The 15,215-nt window shown below is 39.1% G+C and overlaps 2 protein-coding genes and 3 pseudogenes across 12 annotated transcripts in view; all 5 read right to left on the bottom strand.

Moving 5' to 3' along the window:
* LOC148821204 (protocadherin alpha-C2-like) overlaps positions 1-15,215 on the bottom strand; it is a 143,259-nt gene that overhangs the window by 49,281 nt on the left and 78,763 nt on the right. The gene's annotated exons all lie outside the window — the stretch shown is intronic.
* LOC148821214 (protocadherin alpha-8 pseudogene) lies at positions 970-4,049 on the bottom strand (annotated as a pseudogene). The gene has a single exon (XR_016094129.1). The product of XR_016094129.1 is annotated as a protocadherin alpha-8 pseudogene (transcript).
* On the bottom strand, positions 3,647-6,902 carry LOC148821213 (protocadherin alpha-8-like). The gene has a single exon (XM_088932338.1). It carries the CDS (start codon positions 6,900-6,902, stop codon positions 4,521-4,523), a length of 2,382 nt encoding a protein of 793 aa, XP_088788464.1. The 3' UTR covers positions 3,647-4,520.
* Positions 8,274-10,613, bottom strand: LOC148821212 (protocadherin alpha-3 pseudogene; annotated as a pseudogene).
* Positions 11,308-14,484, bottom strand: LOC148821211 (protocadherin alpha-8 pseudogene; annotated as a pseudogene). Its single transcript, XR_016094128.1, has one exon. The product of XR_016094128.1 is annotated as a protocadherin alpha-8 pseudogene (transcript).

Genomic DNA, 15,215 nt, shown 5'->3' with positions numbered 1-15,215 from the left:
GTGAATGAAATAGCATAGAAATATTTGCTTAAATATCAATGCAAAATACTTCAGGCGAAACATGTTTTGTAATATACTGTATATATATAAAAACTTCCTACGTGTTAATAAAATAGAAAATATATATGTGTTGCTTGTAATGTTAGTTTCCAGAAGACTACATTCCTTGTACTCAAAAAGAAAAAATGACGCAGTCCTCTTCACGACTAAACGTAAAAAGCTTACATTTGAATCATCTTAAGAAAAGCATTTTTTTGTGTTGCACTTTGAATAACAGAAATACGCGAATATTTGTGACGATGGCTAAACAACAGGCCGTCCTACAGTATACACGCGTATCCCCGAAGCCACGAAGAAACTAAATCTGATGCGATACATTCAAAATGCTGTGTAAGTTCGCAAAATTGCAAAACGTTCACATTCCTTAATATTTTACTACGATTATCTGTGATTTCTCCAATTCACTTTAAATGTTAGGCTTTATGAGTTTACTATAGAATATTTTCATCTTCAGCTGGTGTATTACACTAAGCAAAAACGCTCAGCATAGGCCGGCTATTTGCACTTTGCAATTGACTCTCCTCTCGGTACACGCCCCAGTTTGTGCTATGAATAAGATTTTCAATTTCTGAATAATTGCTGTACATGGCAGTGAAGGATAAAATGTTAAGATATTCTTAGACCTAGTCTTTGATTTACATTCTGTACACTTACATGGTTCTTCATTCCATTAGTTACTGTTTACATGTAAATGTAAAGCATACACCATCCTGTACAAACTGAATTGACACTTTAAGAAATCCCCTGTACTGCGGTTCTCTTTTCCTGTGGGACTCGTAATGTACTTCTGATTTTCTTGGTTTCCTTAAAACAACCAGCACCTGAAGAGCTATTATGAAATTCTATAGACACAGCTGGCATTCACAATCTGAACCGGAGACCCTCGTCTAAAGACAAATTTGATTTTTTTTTTCTGAACCTTTATCTTACCTCGTTGCTAGATTGATTCCGTCTGAAAGTGTCAGATCCGTTAATGCTAATAAGCTCTCCGTCTGGGACTCCAAACGGCGAGTTCACAACAACTACATCACTCTTCAGGGTGTCGGAACTAAAGCACACGTCATACTGCTGTGTAGTTTTGGAATATGACCAGCTCCCGTCGGGGTGTGTAGTAATCACTGGGGTGCTGAAAGTGTTATCTCCCCTGTGGCATTTCATTACTAATAAACTTAGGAGAGTCAGTAAAAATATGACTGACACTGATACAATTGCGATGACCAAATACAGATTTAAATCTGAAAAGTGTTCCTGCTTTTTATGCTTGTGTCTAACGTCCGATGGCGTTTCCGCACTGCTTTCGAAAACGGTCACATCAATCGAAACAGAGGCTGAAAGAGGCGGCTGCCCGTTGTCTGTTATCAAAATGACTAAAGAGTGCGTTTTCAAGTCATCGTCATTCATACGTCTCTTAGTTCTTATTTCTCCACTGCTGGTTCTGATTTTGAAGAGATCAGTTTGCTTTGGTTCAACAAGGCGATAAGAAAGCAGAGCGTTATATCCAGAATCGGCGTCTACAGCCCTCATCTTGGCCACAAAATAACCCGCTTCAGCAGAATACGGAATGTCCTCGCTCTTCACCGAGCCGTGACTCGAATAAGGAGGGAGAATCCCGGGAGTATTATCATTTTCGTCAAGGATGAAGACGTTCACAGTTACGTTGCTGCTTAGTGGGGGGAAGCCAGCATCAGTGGCCTGAACTTGAAACTGGAACGTTTTCACTTGCTCATAATCAAAGGACTGCAGGCTGTATATATCTCCAGTAACAGAGTTGACTTTTATTATGCCAGAAAGTGTCTCCGCTTTGGCAGACGTATCCAACAAAGAATATGTTAATTCGGCATTTTCATGTAAGTCCGGATCAAAAGCAGAAAGAGTGCACATAACCGCTCCAGCAGGGCTGTTTTCCTTTATGTAAGCGTCTATGCCCTTTTCTGGGAAGCGTGGAGCGTTGTCGTTTACATCTGAAATATCCACAGCGATAACTCTAGTGCTGGAAAGAGCCGGGGTCCCCTCATCCTGGGCTGTGATGCTGACATTATAATGCGAGACGCTCTCTCGGTCTAGCGCACCGCCAACAATTAAAGAATAATAGTTTTTATAGGATGACTCTAATTTAAACGGAACCGATCCAGAAATGTGGCAATTTACATATCCATTTTTACCCTTATCTTTATCTGATACACTGATTAGTGCAATTACTGTGCCTGTTTTAGCATCTTCTCTCACGGTGCCCTGAAGAGATGTCACTGTTATTTCTGGGGCATTATCATTTATATCTAAAACTTCAACCAGTACTTTACAATGCGTGGCCAAGGGGATATGACCCCTGTCCACAGCCTGGGCATGAATTTCATAAACATTATTACTCTCGTAATCCAGGTTCCCCTTAACTGTTATTTCACCAGTACTAGGATTTAGTGCAAATATATCGAGGTAATTTTCATTTTCTTGGTTACTAAAAGTGTAAACAATGTCACCGTTTACACCTTCGTCCAAATCGGTTGCGTTAAGTGTTAGTATTGTAGTTCCATGGGACACGTTCTCATAAACACTAACTTTGTAAAGGGGTTTATTGAAAACGGGAGTGTTGTCATTTATATCTAACACGTTTACAATGATCTCTAGAGTCCCCGATCTGGGTGGTTTTCCTCCGTCCACAGCAGTCAGGACGAGATGAATTACAGGCTGTTTCTCTCGGTCTAAAGCTTTCTGCAGCACTAACTCAGCAGACACACTCTGCTCACCACCGCTCTGTACATCCAGAGAGAAATATTCATTTGAACTGAGCTTGTACGTTTTAACAGAGTTACTGCCTACATCTGGATCAGACGCTCTCGGCAAAGGAAATCTTACTCCTGGAAAAGCAGACTCAGAAATATTTAAATGTCTAGCTGTCATGCGAAAAGTCGGGGAATTATCATTTATATCTAAAATATTTATTTCGATACGATATAAATTCATAGGATGGCTAACAATAGCTTCTAAATTTAACGAGCAAGTAAGAGCATTCGGACACAGTACCTCCCTGTCTATGTTTTCATTCACATACAAAACGCCAGTTTTTACATTTACCTCAAAATACTTCTTTTTTGATCCGGATACGATATGAAACATACGCGATTCCAATTTTCGGACATTGAGATTCAAATCCTTAGCTATATTTCCAACAAAGGTGCCTTGATTTACTTCTTCTGACACAGAATAAATGATCTGTGCCGACACAAGGTCCAAAAGACATGACAGCAGAAAACAGCATATCCTCAAATATCGTCTTTGAATTGACATTACGGCATATGTTTTTTTTTGTTCCAAATTAAATAAAATCACCGATGTCTAACAGCACAAATTCCGCAGACAAGTCGGTCGTTCATTTATAAAAAATAAGTACGATCGTAATAATCACCTCTGCCAGACATTCATTCTTACAGTAACAAAGGCTTTAGTGATTTCAGCGTTTCGTCTCAGAATAAGGAGGAGCCCTAGAAAACTCAATTTTTTGCTGCTTTGGTCAACAGTGACACCATGTGGAGATGCAAAAGAGAATAAACCATTTAAACATTTCAAATCAGAATACAAATTGTACTTATTTCTTTCTGGTGGTGACCTTGTCATTGTTACGTCTGCTTACGTTTCGTAGGTTTACAAGGGAATCATATGTACATCAACATCAGCATATATTTTACATACGAGACTCCACTAGTTAAAGATTCCCTTAGTGAGCTACACTATATGTACTATATATAAGATTATACTATTTTTGTATACTAAAGCATAAACATCTTAAGAAGGGCTGTTTATGGGGATGACCCTTCAGCAAAGAAATGTGTATCACAAAACTACAAAACATGCATGGCACGAAGTTATGGGAATTACAAATTCTAAATAAACTAAGAGTTTTCACTATACGGCACAACATTTAGCACAACATATATCACTAATATGTTGTGCTAAATGACAGACAATTTGATTCTTTAAAATCAACGTCAAAACCAAGGTATATGATTTGTTAACTCAGACCTATTACAGAAACGCTGTTTTAGCAAAAAAAAAAACTGTGAGATTTAATACATGCGTTGGCGCCGATTGAACACAATTTGTGTACAAACTCAGACATTTTTCTTATGTATTAAACTGTGAATTGATAAGTTTTTAATATATACACAGAATACCTTATTTCCACAACAACCCTGAACAGCTTAAATGAGCGTCCATTTCCATTCACAGACATTACTTTTTTAAACGTTTTAAAGATGATCAGATTTTTTACTATGTAAAAAAAAAACATACATGAGTGTTATGTTTATTCAATATAAAAATCAGGGGAACAATAGAACATCAAGAATACCGTTAGAAAACATTACAGATCAGAGAAAAACGACTAGATAGGTCTCTATCTACCTGTGCTGTACATAAAGTTATTGATATGCAATTGACTTTAAATAGAAACATGATATTAAGATTTAGCTTACCTCCGTGTTTTGGGAAGTGGCCTGGCTTCTTTTCAAAGAGTCATTTCCATTAAAACTAATAAGTTCCCCGTCTGTAGCCGGAAAAGGTGCAACAACCACAACGTCACTTTTCAGCGTGTCTGAGCTAAAACACACGTCATACTGCTGAGTTGTCTTCGAATATGACCAGCTCCCGTCAGGGTGTGCGGTGATCACTGAGGGGTTGTACCCGTTAAAACGTCTGTCCGACTTGTGACATTTTATAATTATTAAACTAAGAAGGCTAAGTAAAAATATAACTGACACGGAAACAATAGCGACGAGCAAGTAAACATTTAAATCTGAAAAACGATCCTCTTTTTTCGGCAGCTGCCTGAATTCTGTTTGTATTTCCGCAGTATTTTCAACAACCACGATGTCAATAGACACAGTAGCAGAGAGGGAAGGGTCTCCGTGGTCCGTAATTAATATAACTAAAGGGTGTGCTTTCAAATCATTCTCAACGGGACGGCGTCTGGTCCTTATTTCCCCAGTACTGGTGCTGATTTTAAAGAGGTTACTTCCTTTGGGTTCAACAATGTGATAAGACAGCAATGCATTATATCCAGAGTCGGCGTCTACAGCCCTGATCTTGGCCACAAAGTAACCCGGTTCAGCAGAAAACGGAATGTTCTCAGTATTAAGGGAGCTGTGATCAGAATAAGGAGGGAGAATCCCAGGACTGTTGTCGTTTTCGTCAAGAATGTAAATGTTCACTGTCACGTTACTGCTTAGAGGGGGGACACCAGAGTCAATAGCTTGGATCTGAAATTGAATTAATTTAATTTCCTCGTAATCAAAGGACTGCAAACTGTGTATATCTCCAGTAACAGAGTTCACATTTATCATCGTAGAAACTGGTATTCCTTTGGAAGAACCTTCTAATAAGAAATAAGTCACTCGTGCGTTTTCGTTTAAATCCGGATCGGAGGCTGATACGGTTTGTATAACGGCGCCTATCGGGCTGTTTTCCTTTAAATAAATGTGAACAAGTGGCTCTGGAAAGCGAGGCGCGTTATCATTTACGTCTGAAACTTTTATTGTAATAACGCTTGTGCTGGAGAGTGGAGGAATCCCTTCGTCTGTAGCTGTGATAGTAACATTATAATCTGAGGAGATTTCGCGGTCCAGCGGTCCCCCAACTACTAAGGAGTAATAGTTCTTATAGGACGATTGCAGTTTAAAAGGAACATGCCCGGCAACGTGGCAATGCACGTGGCCGTTATTACCACCGTCTTTATCGAGGACGGTAATCAAAGCTATCACTGTTCCTATTTCAGCGTCTTCTTTCACGGTGTCCAGAAGAGATGTTACAGAGATCTCTGGAGCGTTGTCATTCACATCAACTACTTCCACTAAAATTTTACAGTGGGTGCCCCGCGAGGTATGACCTTTATCTTTTGCTAGTGCGTGGATTTCGTAAACGTTTTTTGATTCATAATCAAGGCTCCCTTTGACTGTGACTTCTCCAGTATCGGAATTAACGGCGAATATATCCATTGTATTTTCATTTCCGCGTATAATAAACGAATATACTATTTCACTATTTACACCTTCATCTAAATCTGTTGCATTAAGAATTATTATTCGTGTTCCTTCTGACACATTTTCTAAAACACGTACTTTATAAATATTTTGACTAAATGTCGGTGTGTTATCATTAGCATCTAACACGTTTACAATGATCTCTAGAGTCCCCGATCTGGGTGGTTTTCCTCCGTCCACAGCAGTCAGCACGAGATGAATCACAGGCTCCTTCTCTCTGTCTAAAGCTTTCTGCAGCACTAACTCAGCAGACACACTCTGCTCACCACCGCTCTGTACATCCAGTGAAAAGTGCTCATTTGGACTGAGCTTGTATGTTTTCACAGAGTTACTACCCACATCTGGGTCATAAGCGCTAGGTAATGGAAATCTGTCACCGGGGAACGCAGACTCAGATATATTGCAAATATGCGATTTCACATGAAAAGAGGGGGAATTGTCATTGATGTCTAGAATATTTACTTCGAAACGATAAAGATTCAAAGGAGAGTTAGCAATAGCTTCTACATTTATAGTGCATGAAGCAGTATTAGGACAAAGCTCCTCTCTGTCGATCACCTCGTTCACATAAATAATACCAGTTCTTAAATTTACCTCAAAATATTTTTTGTTGGATCCGGAGACAACCTGAAACATACGCGATTCCAAATCTTGGACGTTCAGATTCAAATCCTTTGCTATATTCCCAACAAAAGTCCCTCGGTTTACCTCCTCAGAAACGGAATAAATAATTTGTCCGGAAGCCAAATCCAAACAACAAAATAATACGAAATATGCCCACAAAGCTCCGCTTTCGTCTGGGAGATTCATTGTTATAAACGTCTTTAAGGTTTCACACAATCCAGGGAAAGGAATCAACCAGTAACGTTCAGAATTATATACCAAACAGCCGATAATAGCACAGTCATCTGTGACACACAATCATTCTGCGTCTTATACTAACAAAGGTTTACTGGTTACTGTGCGCTTTTTCCAGCATGAGGCGGAGTCCAGCAGTTCTTAAGGCTGACATTCACTTTTTATGGTCAACAGCGACACAGTGTGTTGAAGCAAGGCAGTATAGTAAATTATCATAGTCAGATCTTAACAGAGAAAGTATTGTAATTTCTGAGTTTTTCAGAAGAGTGGTATGAAATTAACACACGAACTGATACTGTCTTTGCTCCAGTCAAGCGCTAAACAATAAACGAATCTATCCCATGTATCTCACTCTAAATTCAACTATAGTTTAAAAGGCTTTTAAAATATAGGTTAGTTAGTAGTAGGTGTAACTACTACTAGTAGAAGTAACTAGTAGTAGGAGTAGTAGTTCAGGTGGGTAGCTGCGTCAGCTGCAAAGGAACAATAGGTTTATTCCATGCTGAAAAGAGAAAAAAGAAAATACAACTTTTGGCCGTGGAGCCTTCTTCAGGTGTAAGGTCCGTGCCTCCTTCTCACACCTGAAGAAGGCTCCACGGCCGAAACGTTGCATTTTCTTTCTTCTCTTTTCAGCATGGAATAAACCTATTACTTGTTCCTTAGTAGTAGGAGTAGTTTGGTAAGGGCTGTGTCCAGAAACTGGCTGGGACACTGCTGTTGTACTGTTAAACAATGTACTTCATAGTTCTAAGGAAAGTCATACTGAAGGATTAACTCTGATTACAAACGACAATTCATTTTCAATTAATTTAGCTAGTAAACTTAATAAAACAATTCATACATTTATCTGCTTTAATAGATGGACAAAGCTGCAATCCAGCATTGGTATTTTGAAATATATTATTAACCACAATAACAGTATCACACCCATAGACAACAACAAACACGTTCAAAACATCTGAGAGTCTGCCTTCCCTACATAACTAGGGAAACTTAACCGTAACTAAAAGCTGCTAAACAAGAAAGAACAACACAGAAACCCGTGGACCGCAAGTTGCAGGAACAATGAAAATGAAAGCAGAAAAAAAGAAACCAAAAATAAATATCATTCCTACTGTCCCTTTCAAGACATCTGGTCATCTCATTTTAGAATTGTGCTTCGATTTGAAGGATTAAAAGGGCTTGCATAGCTCTTGGAATCTAACGGGCGCTCTTACAAGCTTCACTTTATAAATAGCAAAACCACAATAAACTTATTTTCATTCAGATAAGGATAAACGGGAAAAAACAGACTTCCGGATAGCATTTCCATTTAATTTAATATTAAATGCGCTGTAATCTTACCTCCATATTTTGCAACATCGGTTTGTTCCTTTTAATAGAATCCGCCCCGTTAATGCTAATAAGTTCCCCATCCACAGGCGGAAACGGTGCGTTTAAAACCACAACGTCACTCTTCAGTGTGTCTGAGCTAAAACACACGTCATACTGCTGTGTAGTTTTAGAGTACGACCAGCTGCCGTCGGGGTGCGCGGTGATCACGGGACGACTGTACTTGTTGAATCTGTCATTTCTCCTGTGGCATTTAATGATGATCAAACTGAGGAGAGTCAGTAAGAATATAACTGACACGGAAACAATCGCTATGAGTAAGTACAAATTCAAATCTGAAAAACTGTTCTCCTTTGTAGACATTTGTTTGAATTCCCTTTGCATTTCAGCACCATTTTCTACAGGAATGACATCAAGGGACACGGTAGCCGACAAGGACGGCTGTCCGTGGTCAGAAATCAAAATGGCCAAAGGATGCGTTTTCAAGTCATTTTCATTCAAACGTCGTTTAGTTCTTATTTCTCCAGTGTTGGTGCTGATTATGAAGAGATCAGTCCGTTTGGGTTCAACAATGTGATATGAAAGTAGCGCATTGTAACCAGAGTCGGCGTCTACAGCCCTTATCTTGGCCACGAAATAACCGGCTTCAGCAGAAAACGGAATGTTCTCGGTATTAACAGAGCCGTGATCAGAATAAGGAGGGAGAATCCCGGGACTGTTGTCGTTTTCGTCAATAACAAAAATTATTACAGTTACATTACTACTTCGTGGAGGGACTCCGGAATCAGTGGCTTGAACTTGAAACTGGAACTTTTTCAGTTCCTCGTAATCAAAAGACTGCATGCTGTAGATATCTCCGCTGACAGAGTTCAAGTTAACAACGGAAGAAACGGGCACAGTCTTGGGTGATCCTGTCAATAAGCTATAAGTCACCTGAGCATTTTCGTTTAAATCCGGATCAAAAGCGGACAAGGTGTACGTAACTTCTCCTACTGGACTGTTCTCCTTTACGTACACTTCAATCGTAGGCTCCGGAAAGCTCGGTGCGTTATCGTTCACATCTGAAATGTGCACAGTTATGATGCAAGTGCCTGAGAGAGGCGGGGTCCCTTCGTCTGTGGCTGTGATGGTGACATTGTACTGAGAAATGCTCTCTCGGTCCAGCTCTCCGCCAACAACTAAGGAGAAATAATTCTTATAGGATGACTGTAATTTAAAAGGAACTAGGCCATCGATACGACAATGTACGTTCCCATTTTTACCACCATCCTTATCAACCACATTAAGTAAGGCAATTACTGTCCCTATTTCAGCATCTTCTTTCACAGTACTAAGAAGTGATGTTACAGATATTTCGGGAGCATTGTCATTAATATCGATAACTTCAATTAAGACTTTAGTGTGAGTAGACCGAGGGGTATGGCCTTTGTCCTTTGCCTGGGCATGAATCTCAAACGCGTTATTTTCCTCGTAATCCAGGTTCCCTTTGACTGTAATTTCGCCAGTATCAGGATTAATAGCGAAAATGTCCAAAGCATTTTCATTTCCATGGCGAATAAATGAGTAAACTATGTCTCCGTTTATTCCTTCATCTAAATCTGTAGCATTGAGGGTTATTACTGATGTTCCGAATGGTGCATTCTCTAACACGCGAGCTTTATGGAGTTGTTTGCTGAATACGGGCGAGTTATCATTGACATCTAACACGTGCACAATGATCTCTAAAGTACCTGACAAGGGTGGTTTTCCCCCGTCCACAGCACTCAGCACAAGATGAAGCACAGGCTGCTTCTCTCGGTCTAAAGCTTTCTGCAGCACTAATTCAGCAGACACGCTCTGTTCACTACCGCTTTGTACATCCAAGGAGAAATGATCATTTGGACTGAGTTTATATGTTTTTACCGAGTTACTTCCCACATCTGGATCCTGAGCTCTAGGCAGTGGGAATCTGTCTCCTAGAAATGTATATTCGGAAATATTTACACAGTGCGATTTTGCAGGAAACGACGGCGAATTATCATTTATATCTAATATATTTACAGTGACACGATAAAGATTCAAAGGCATATTAACAATAGCTTCTATGTTTACAGAGCAGGACGCACTACTTGCACACAGCTCCTCTCTATCTATCTTTTCGTTCACGTAAAGAATGCCAGTTTTTAGATTTACCTCAAAATATTTCTTGCTGGATCCGGAGACAATGTGAAACGAGCGTGATTCCAAATCTCGGACATTTAGATTTAGATCTTTAGCTATATTCCCAACAAAGGCCCCCTGTTTTTCCTCCTCTGAAACGGAGTAGATAATTTGTCCGGAAGCAATGTCCATAAAGCAAAACAACACAAATGGAATCCATAAAGCTTCTCTTCTCTGGTTTCGCCGACTCATCGCTGTGGAAGTCTGTAGGCTGTATACACATATGAGAGACAGTACTCTATATTCTTCAATATACGAAAAACAAACCCTAGAAACCCGCAGTCATCTCTGAAACACAGTCATTCTGCGTCTTACACTGACAAAGGCTTAAGTGATTACTATGCGCGTCTTTTTTTTCTTTCCAGCACGAGGAGGAGCCCAGAATAGTTGCATTTCTGTCTTACTTTTATGGTGAACAGCGACACCTTGCGTTTAAATGTAGCGGCAAAGCAAGTATTAAAACCAAAATAGAAGGTTCAAAGCCCCTTTTGTCAGTTGTTAATTTTCAAAACAAAGTCAACTGTGTGAAAGAAAAACAATTTGACGAGGTGAACTCGTTCCTGTGTCCCTCTTTCACCATATCAAAGTGCTCAGAATATATACCCTACTGCATTCTCCTTCTTAATTTGAACATACAAGACAGATTTTTCAAAACCTTCACAACTTAACGTTCACCTGAAAAATAATATTTACACCCCAACTTTTGAATGAAATAAAACATAGAACATTTTAAATGCAGTATCAGATAAGAATCAAATTACAAATACCAACAAGAACTCACTTTGAGTTTACATAACTCTTTTTCACAGCTAAGCTCAAGCACAACTTTTTCTTTTTCTTCTACGACAAATTCAAAAAAATTCAGTTGTAGTACACCCACTCCTAATAGTACAATTTCACGACTACTTCCACAAAAAAAAATCATCTTGATACAGACAGCAAATAGATGCATTCGAGATATAATACCTAAAATCTGCTTTAGCAAGACACATTGAACTTTATAAACATTAAGAATGTGAAATGATGGACACCTTGTAGCATGAGCTCGATTTCCCTTAATAGGACTCTACTCTAATAGGATACTACTGTTGCCCTGATGTGAACAGCAATAATGATGATAATACTTTTTTTAAAGAGATGAAACCTGAATTGCTAAACCGCATCTACAGCTACTGTAAATGTTTTGCAGTTTTAAAAATGCATTATACAATTGCATTGTCGAAACATTTCCAGATGTTTTAGTGTTTCAATCGGAAGGAAACGACTTAAATGCATCTTAGAGTTTGATCCTGAAATATAACTAAATGAAATACGAACACGAAAAAACATAATTACCCAAAGAGCACCTTCAGTTTCAAAGATTAGATTATATACACCAGCTGTTTACATCACTATTTTGTGGGGACGTGTAGCTGCATTTAAACAAGTCAGAGAACTTAAAACTACTACTACGTTCCTTATCTGAGGGACAATCGTACCTTAGAGGTTAGTTTTAATAAACCGCTGCCTTACCTCCGTATTTTGTGACGTTGATTGATTCCGTTTAAAAGTATCATTCCCGTTAATACTAATTAGTTCCCCATCTGGAGGTCCAAACGGTGTGTTAAGAACCACGACGTCACTCTTCAGTGTGTCTGAGCTGAAACACACGTCATACTGTTGTGTAGTTTTAGAGTAAGACCAGCTGCCGTCAGGATGAGTGGTGATCACTGGGGCGCTGCATCCGTTGAAACCGTCATTTAATCTTTGGCATTTTATAACTATTAAAATTAAGACAGTCAGTACAAATATAAATGACACGGAGACCATTGCAATAATCAAGTACAGATTCAAGTCTGAGACATGGTCTTTCTTTTTCTGCAGTTGTCTGTGTTCTGATTGCATCTCTGTAGTGCTTTCAACCACCGTCACATCTAGAGACAAAGTGGATGAAAGAGACGGCTTTCCGTTGTCAGAAATTAAAATGACCAGAGAGTGTAATTTCAAGTCAGTTTCACTCAGACGTCGTTTAGTTTTTATTTCTCCGGTACTGGAACTGATTCTAAAAAGATCGTTCACTTTGGGTTCAATTATATGAAAAGAAAGCAACGCGTTATATCCAGAATCGGCGTCTACAGCCCTGATCTTGGCCAAAAAATAACCCGCTTCAGCAGAAAGCGGAATGTTCTCGGTATTGACAGAGCCGTGATCAGAATAGGGAGGGAGAATCCCAGGACTGTTGTCGTTTTCGTCAAGGATAAAAACCTGTATAGTTACGTTACTGCTCTTTGGAGGGAAACCTGAATCCATAGCCCGGACTTGAAATTGGAATGTTTTCACGTCTTCATAATTAAAAGACTGCAAGCTGTATATATCGCCACTTGCAGAGTTCAGGTTTACGGCGGTAGAAACAGGAACGTCATTGGCAGAACTGTGCAATAAAGAATAGGTTATTTGGGCATTTTCATTTAAATCGGCATCAAACGCTGATACTGTATATATTTTATCTCCAATAGGATTATTTTCCTTTATATACACTTCAAGCACCGGTCCTGGAAAGCGAGGAGCATTGTCGTTTACATCAGAAACAAGTATTGCAACAACACTGGTGCTGGACAGAGGCGGGCTACCTTCATCCATAGCTGTGATAGTGACGTTGTATTCAGCGACGCTTTCTCGGTCAAGCGCCCCGCCAACTATTAAGGAGTAGTAGTTCTTATATGATGGCTTTAGTTCAAAGGGAACTGGAGCAGAAATTTGACAACGAACGATCCCGTTTTTACCTCCGTCTTTATCTGACACAGTAATTAGAGCGACTGTCGTACCTACTCGTGCATCTTCCTTGACAGTGCTGGAAAGAGAAGTAACAGTAATTTCTGGGGCGTTGTCATTAATATCCTTGACTTCTATTATCACTTTGCAATGGGCTGCCAGCGGAGTGTGGCCTTTGTCCTGAGCTTGAACGCGAATTTCAAAAGCATTGTTTTTTTCGTAATCGAGATTCCCATTAAGGGTTATTTCCCCCGTACTAGAATTTATACTAAACATATCTAATATGTTTTGATTACCATGGATAATAAATGAATAGACAATGTCACTATTTACTCCTTCGTCTAAATCTGTTGCATTCAGCTTAATAAGCGATGCCCCACGTGGCACATTTTCAAATACACTGACTTTATACAATGGGCTGCTAAACACCGGAGTGTTATCATTGTTGTCCATTACGTTTACAATGATCTGCAGGGTTCCTGATCTGGGTGGTTTTCCCCCATCCACAGCAGTCAGCACGAGATGTATCACAGGCTCCTTCTCTCTGTCTAAAGCTTTCTGCAGCACTAACTCAGCAGACACACTCTGCTCACCACCGCTCTGTACATCCAAGGAGAAGTGTTCGTTTCGGCTCAGCTTATATGCACTTACAGAGTTGCTACCCACATCTGCGTCATTAGCACTAGCTAAGGGAAATCTTACTCCTGGAAAAGCGGACTCTGCAATATTTAAATGTTGTGCTGCCATGGGAAAAGATGGCGAATTATCATTAACATCTAAAATATTAACTTCAACACGATAGAGATTAAGAGGCATGTTAATAATAGCTTCCAAGCTAACGGCGCATGTAGGAGTTTCAGGACACAGTTCCTCTCTGTCGATTCTATCATTTACATATAGAATACCAGTTTTTAAATTTACCTCGAAATACTTCTTCTTTAATCCCGTAACAATATGAAACGTTCGCGACTCCAGTTCATGAACATTGAGATTCAAATCCTTAGCTATATTTCCGACAGAGACTCCCTGTTCTACTTCCTCGGAAACGGAATATGATATTTGTCCGGAAACCAAATTCCAACAACAAAACAAAATTAGACCGTGAATCCGCAAAGGCCTTTCTCCGCACGGTAAATTCATTGTCGAGTAATTCTTCATCGAATTATACAATCCAGGGCATTTAGAACTTAAAGAAAATATCCATCGATTACAAAAAAATGAACAGTTCTCGGAGCAGCAGAGCCCTTCTGTATCTGTCTGTAACAAAGCCTCTTCATGGCTGTGAGCATTTTAAATGAGGTGGAGCCCAGAAAAAACAATTTTCCTTTTTACTTTGATAGTCAACAGCGACACCGTGTGATTTTTCTTTTCAGGAAATTTAGAAAACAACTCTCCATTCAAATGGACCTCATCCCCACTGAGCCAAGCGCTATATTAAAAATAATTTAAAATGTAATTTTAAATCTAAAGAAACTGCAACCAAGTCTATCCACAACTACAGTATTTCAATTATCCTAATAACTAATACATTTAGAAGAGAATAAAGCAGTTACACCTTTGACCCGCGAATGTATAGGCACATCACTTCAAAAAGATAAAAAAAAGATCAAAATGATTTTTCTACAGATGTAAACTATAATGCACAATATTTAAGAATAAAATGTATTTGTAAGGACGTATAGAAAAGACTTTACAAACTCTGCTCCTTCTTGTTCGAGTAAGCAACCAGTTACACACTATATTGCATATCTTATTCCATCTTTGAATGCATTTATTAGATAAAAAGTGTGTTTAATTTACAAATTTCTTTCGTCATGATTACGTGTAGGCCTTGTCTCAGGAATCTCTTCCTCTGTTAACGTTAATGGCGTGAAGGAGAAAAATAAACCAATTGAAAACAAAGACCTCAAGAACCATTACAAAGCTCATTGTAAAGTTCCGCTTTGAAAACACACTAAAATGGTTTCCTGTATAATGCGGAAC

This window comes from Atractosteus spatula, chromosome 14, assembly GCF_055471065.1.
Source record: "Atractosteus spatula isolate fAtrSpa1 chromosome 14, fAtrSpa1.hap1, whole genome shotgun sequence".
In the NCBI taxonomy this organism is placed as follows: domain Eukaryota; kingdom Metazoa; phylum Chordata; class Actinopteri; order Semionotiformes; family Lepisosteidae; genus Atractosteus; species Atractosteus spatula.
This window is presented reverse-complemented; position numbering and strand designations above follow the sequence as displayed.

Coding starts and splice junctions, on each gene's coding strand:
- LOC148821213 (XM_088932338.1), bottom strand. CDS start 6,902: ATGAATCTCCCAGACGAAAGCGGAGCTTTGTGGGCATATTTCGTATTA.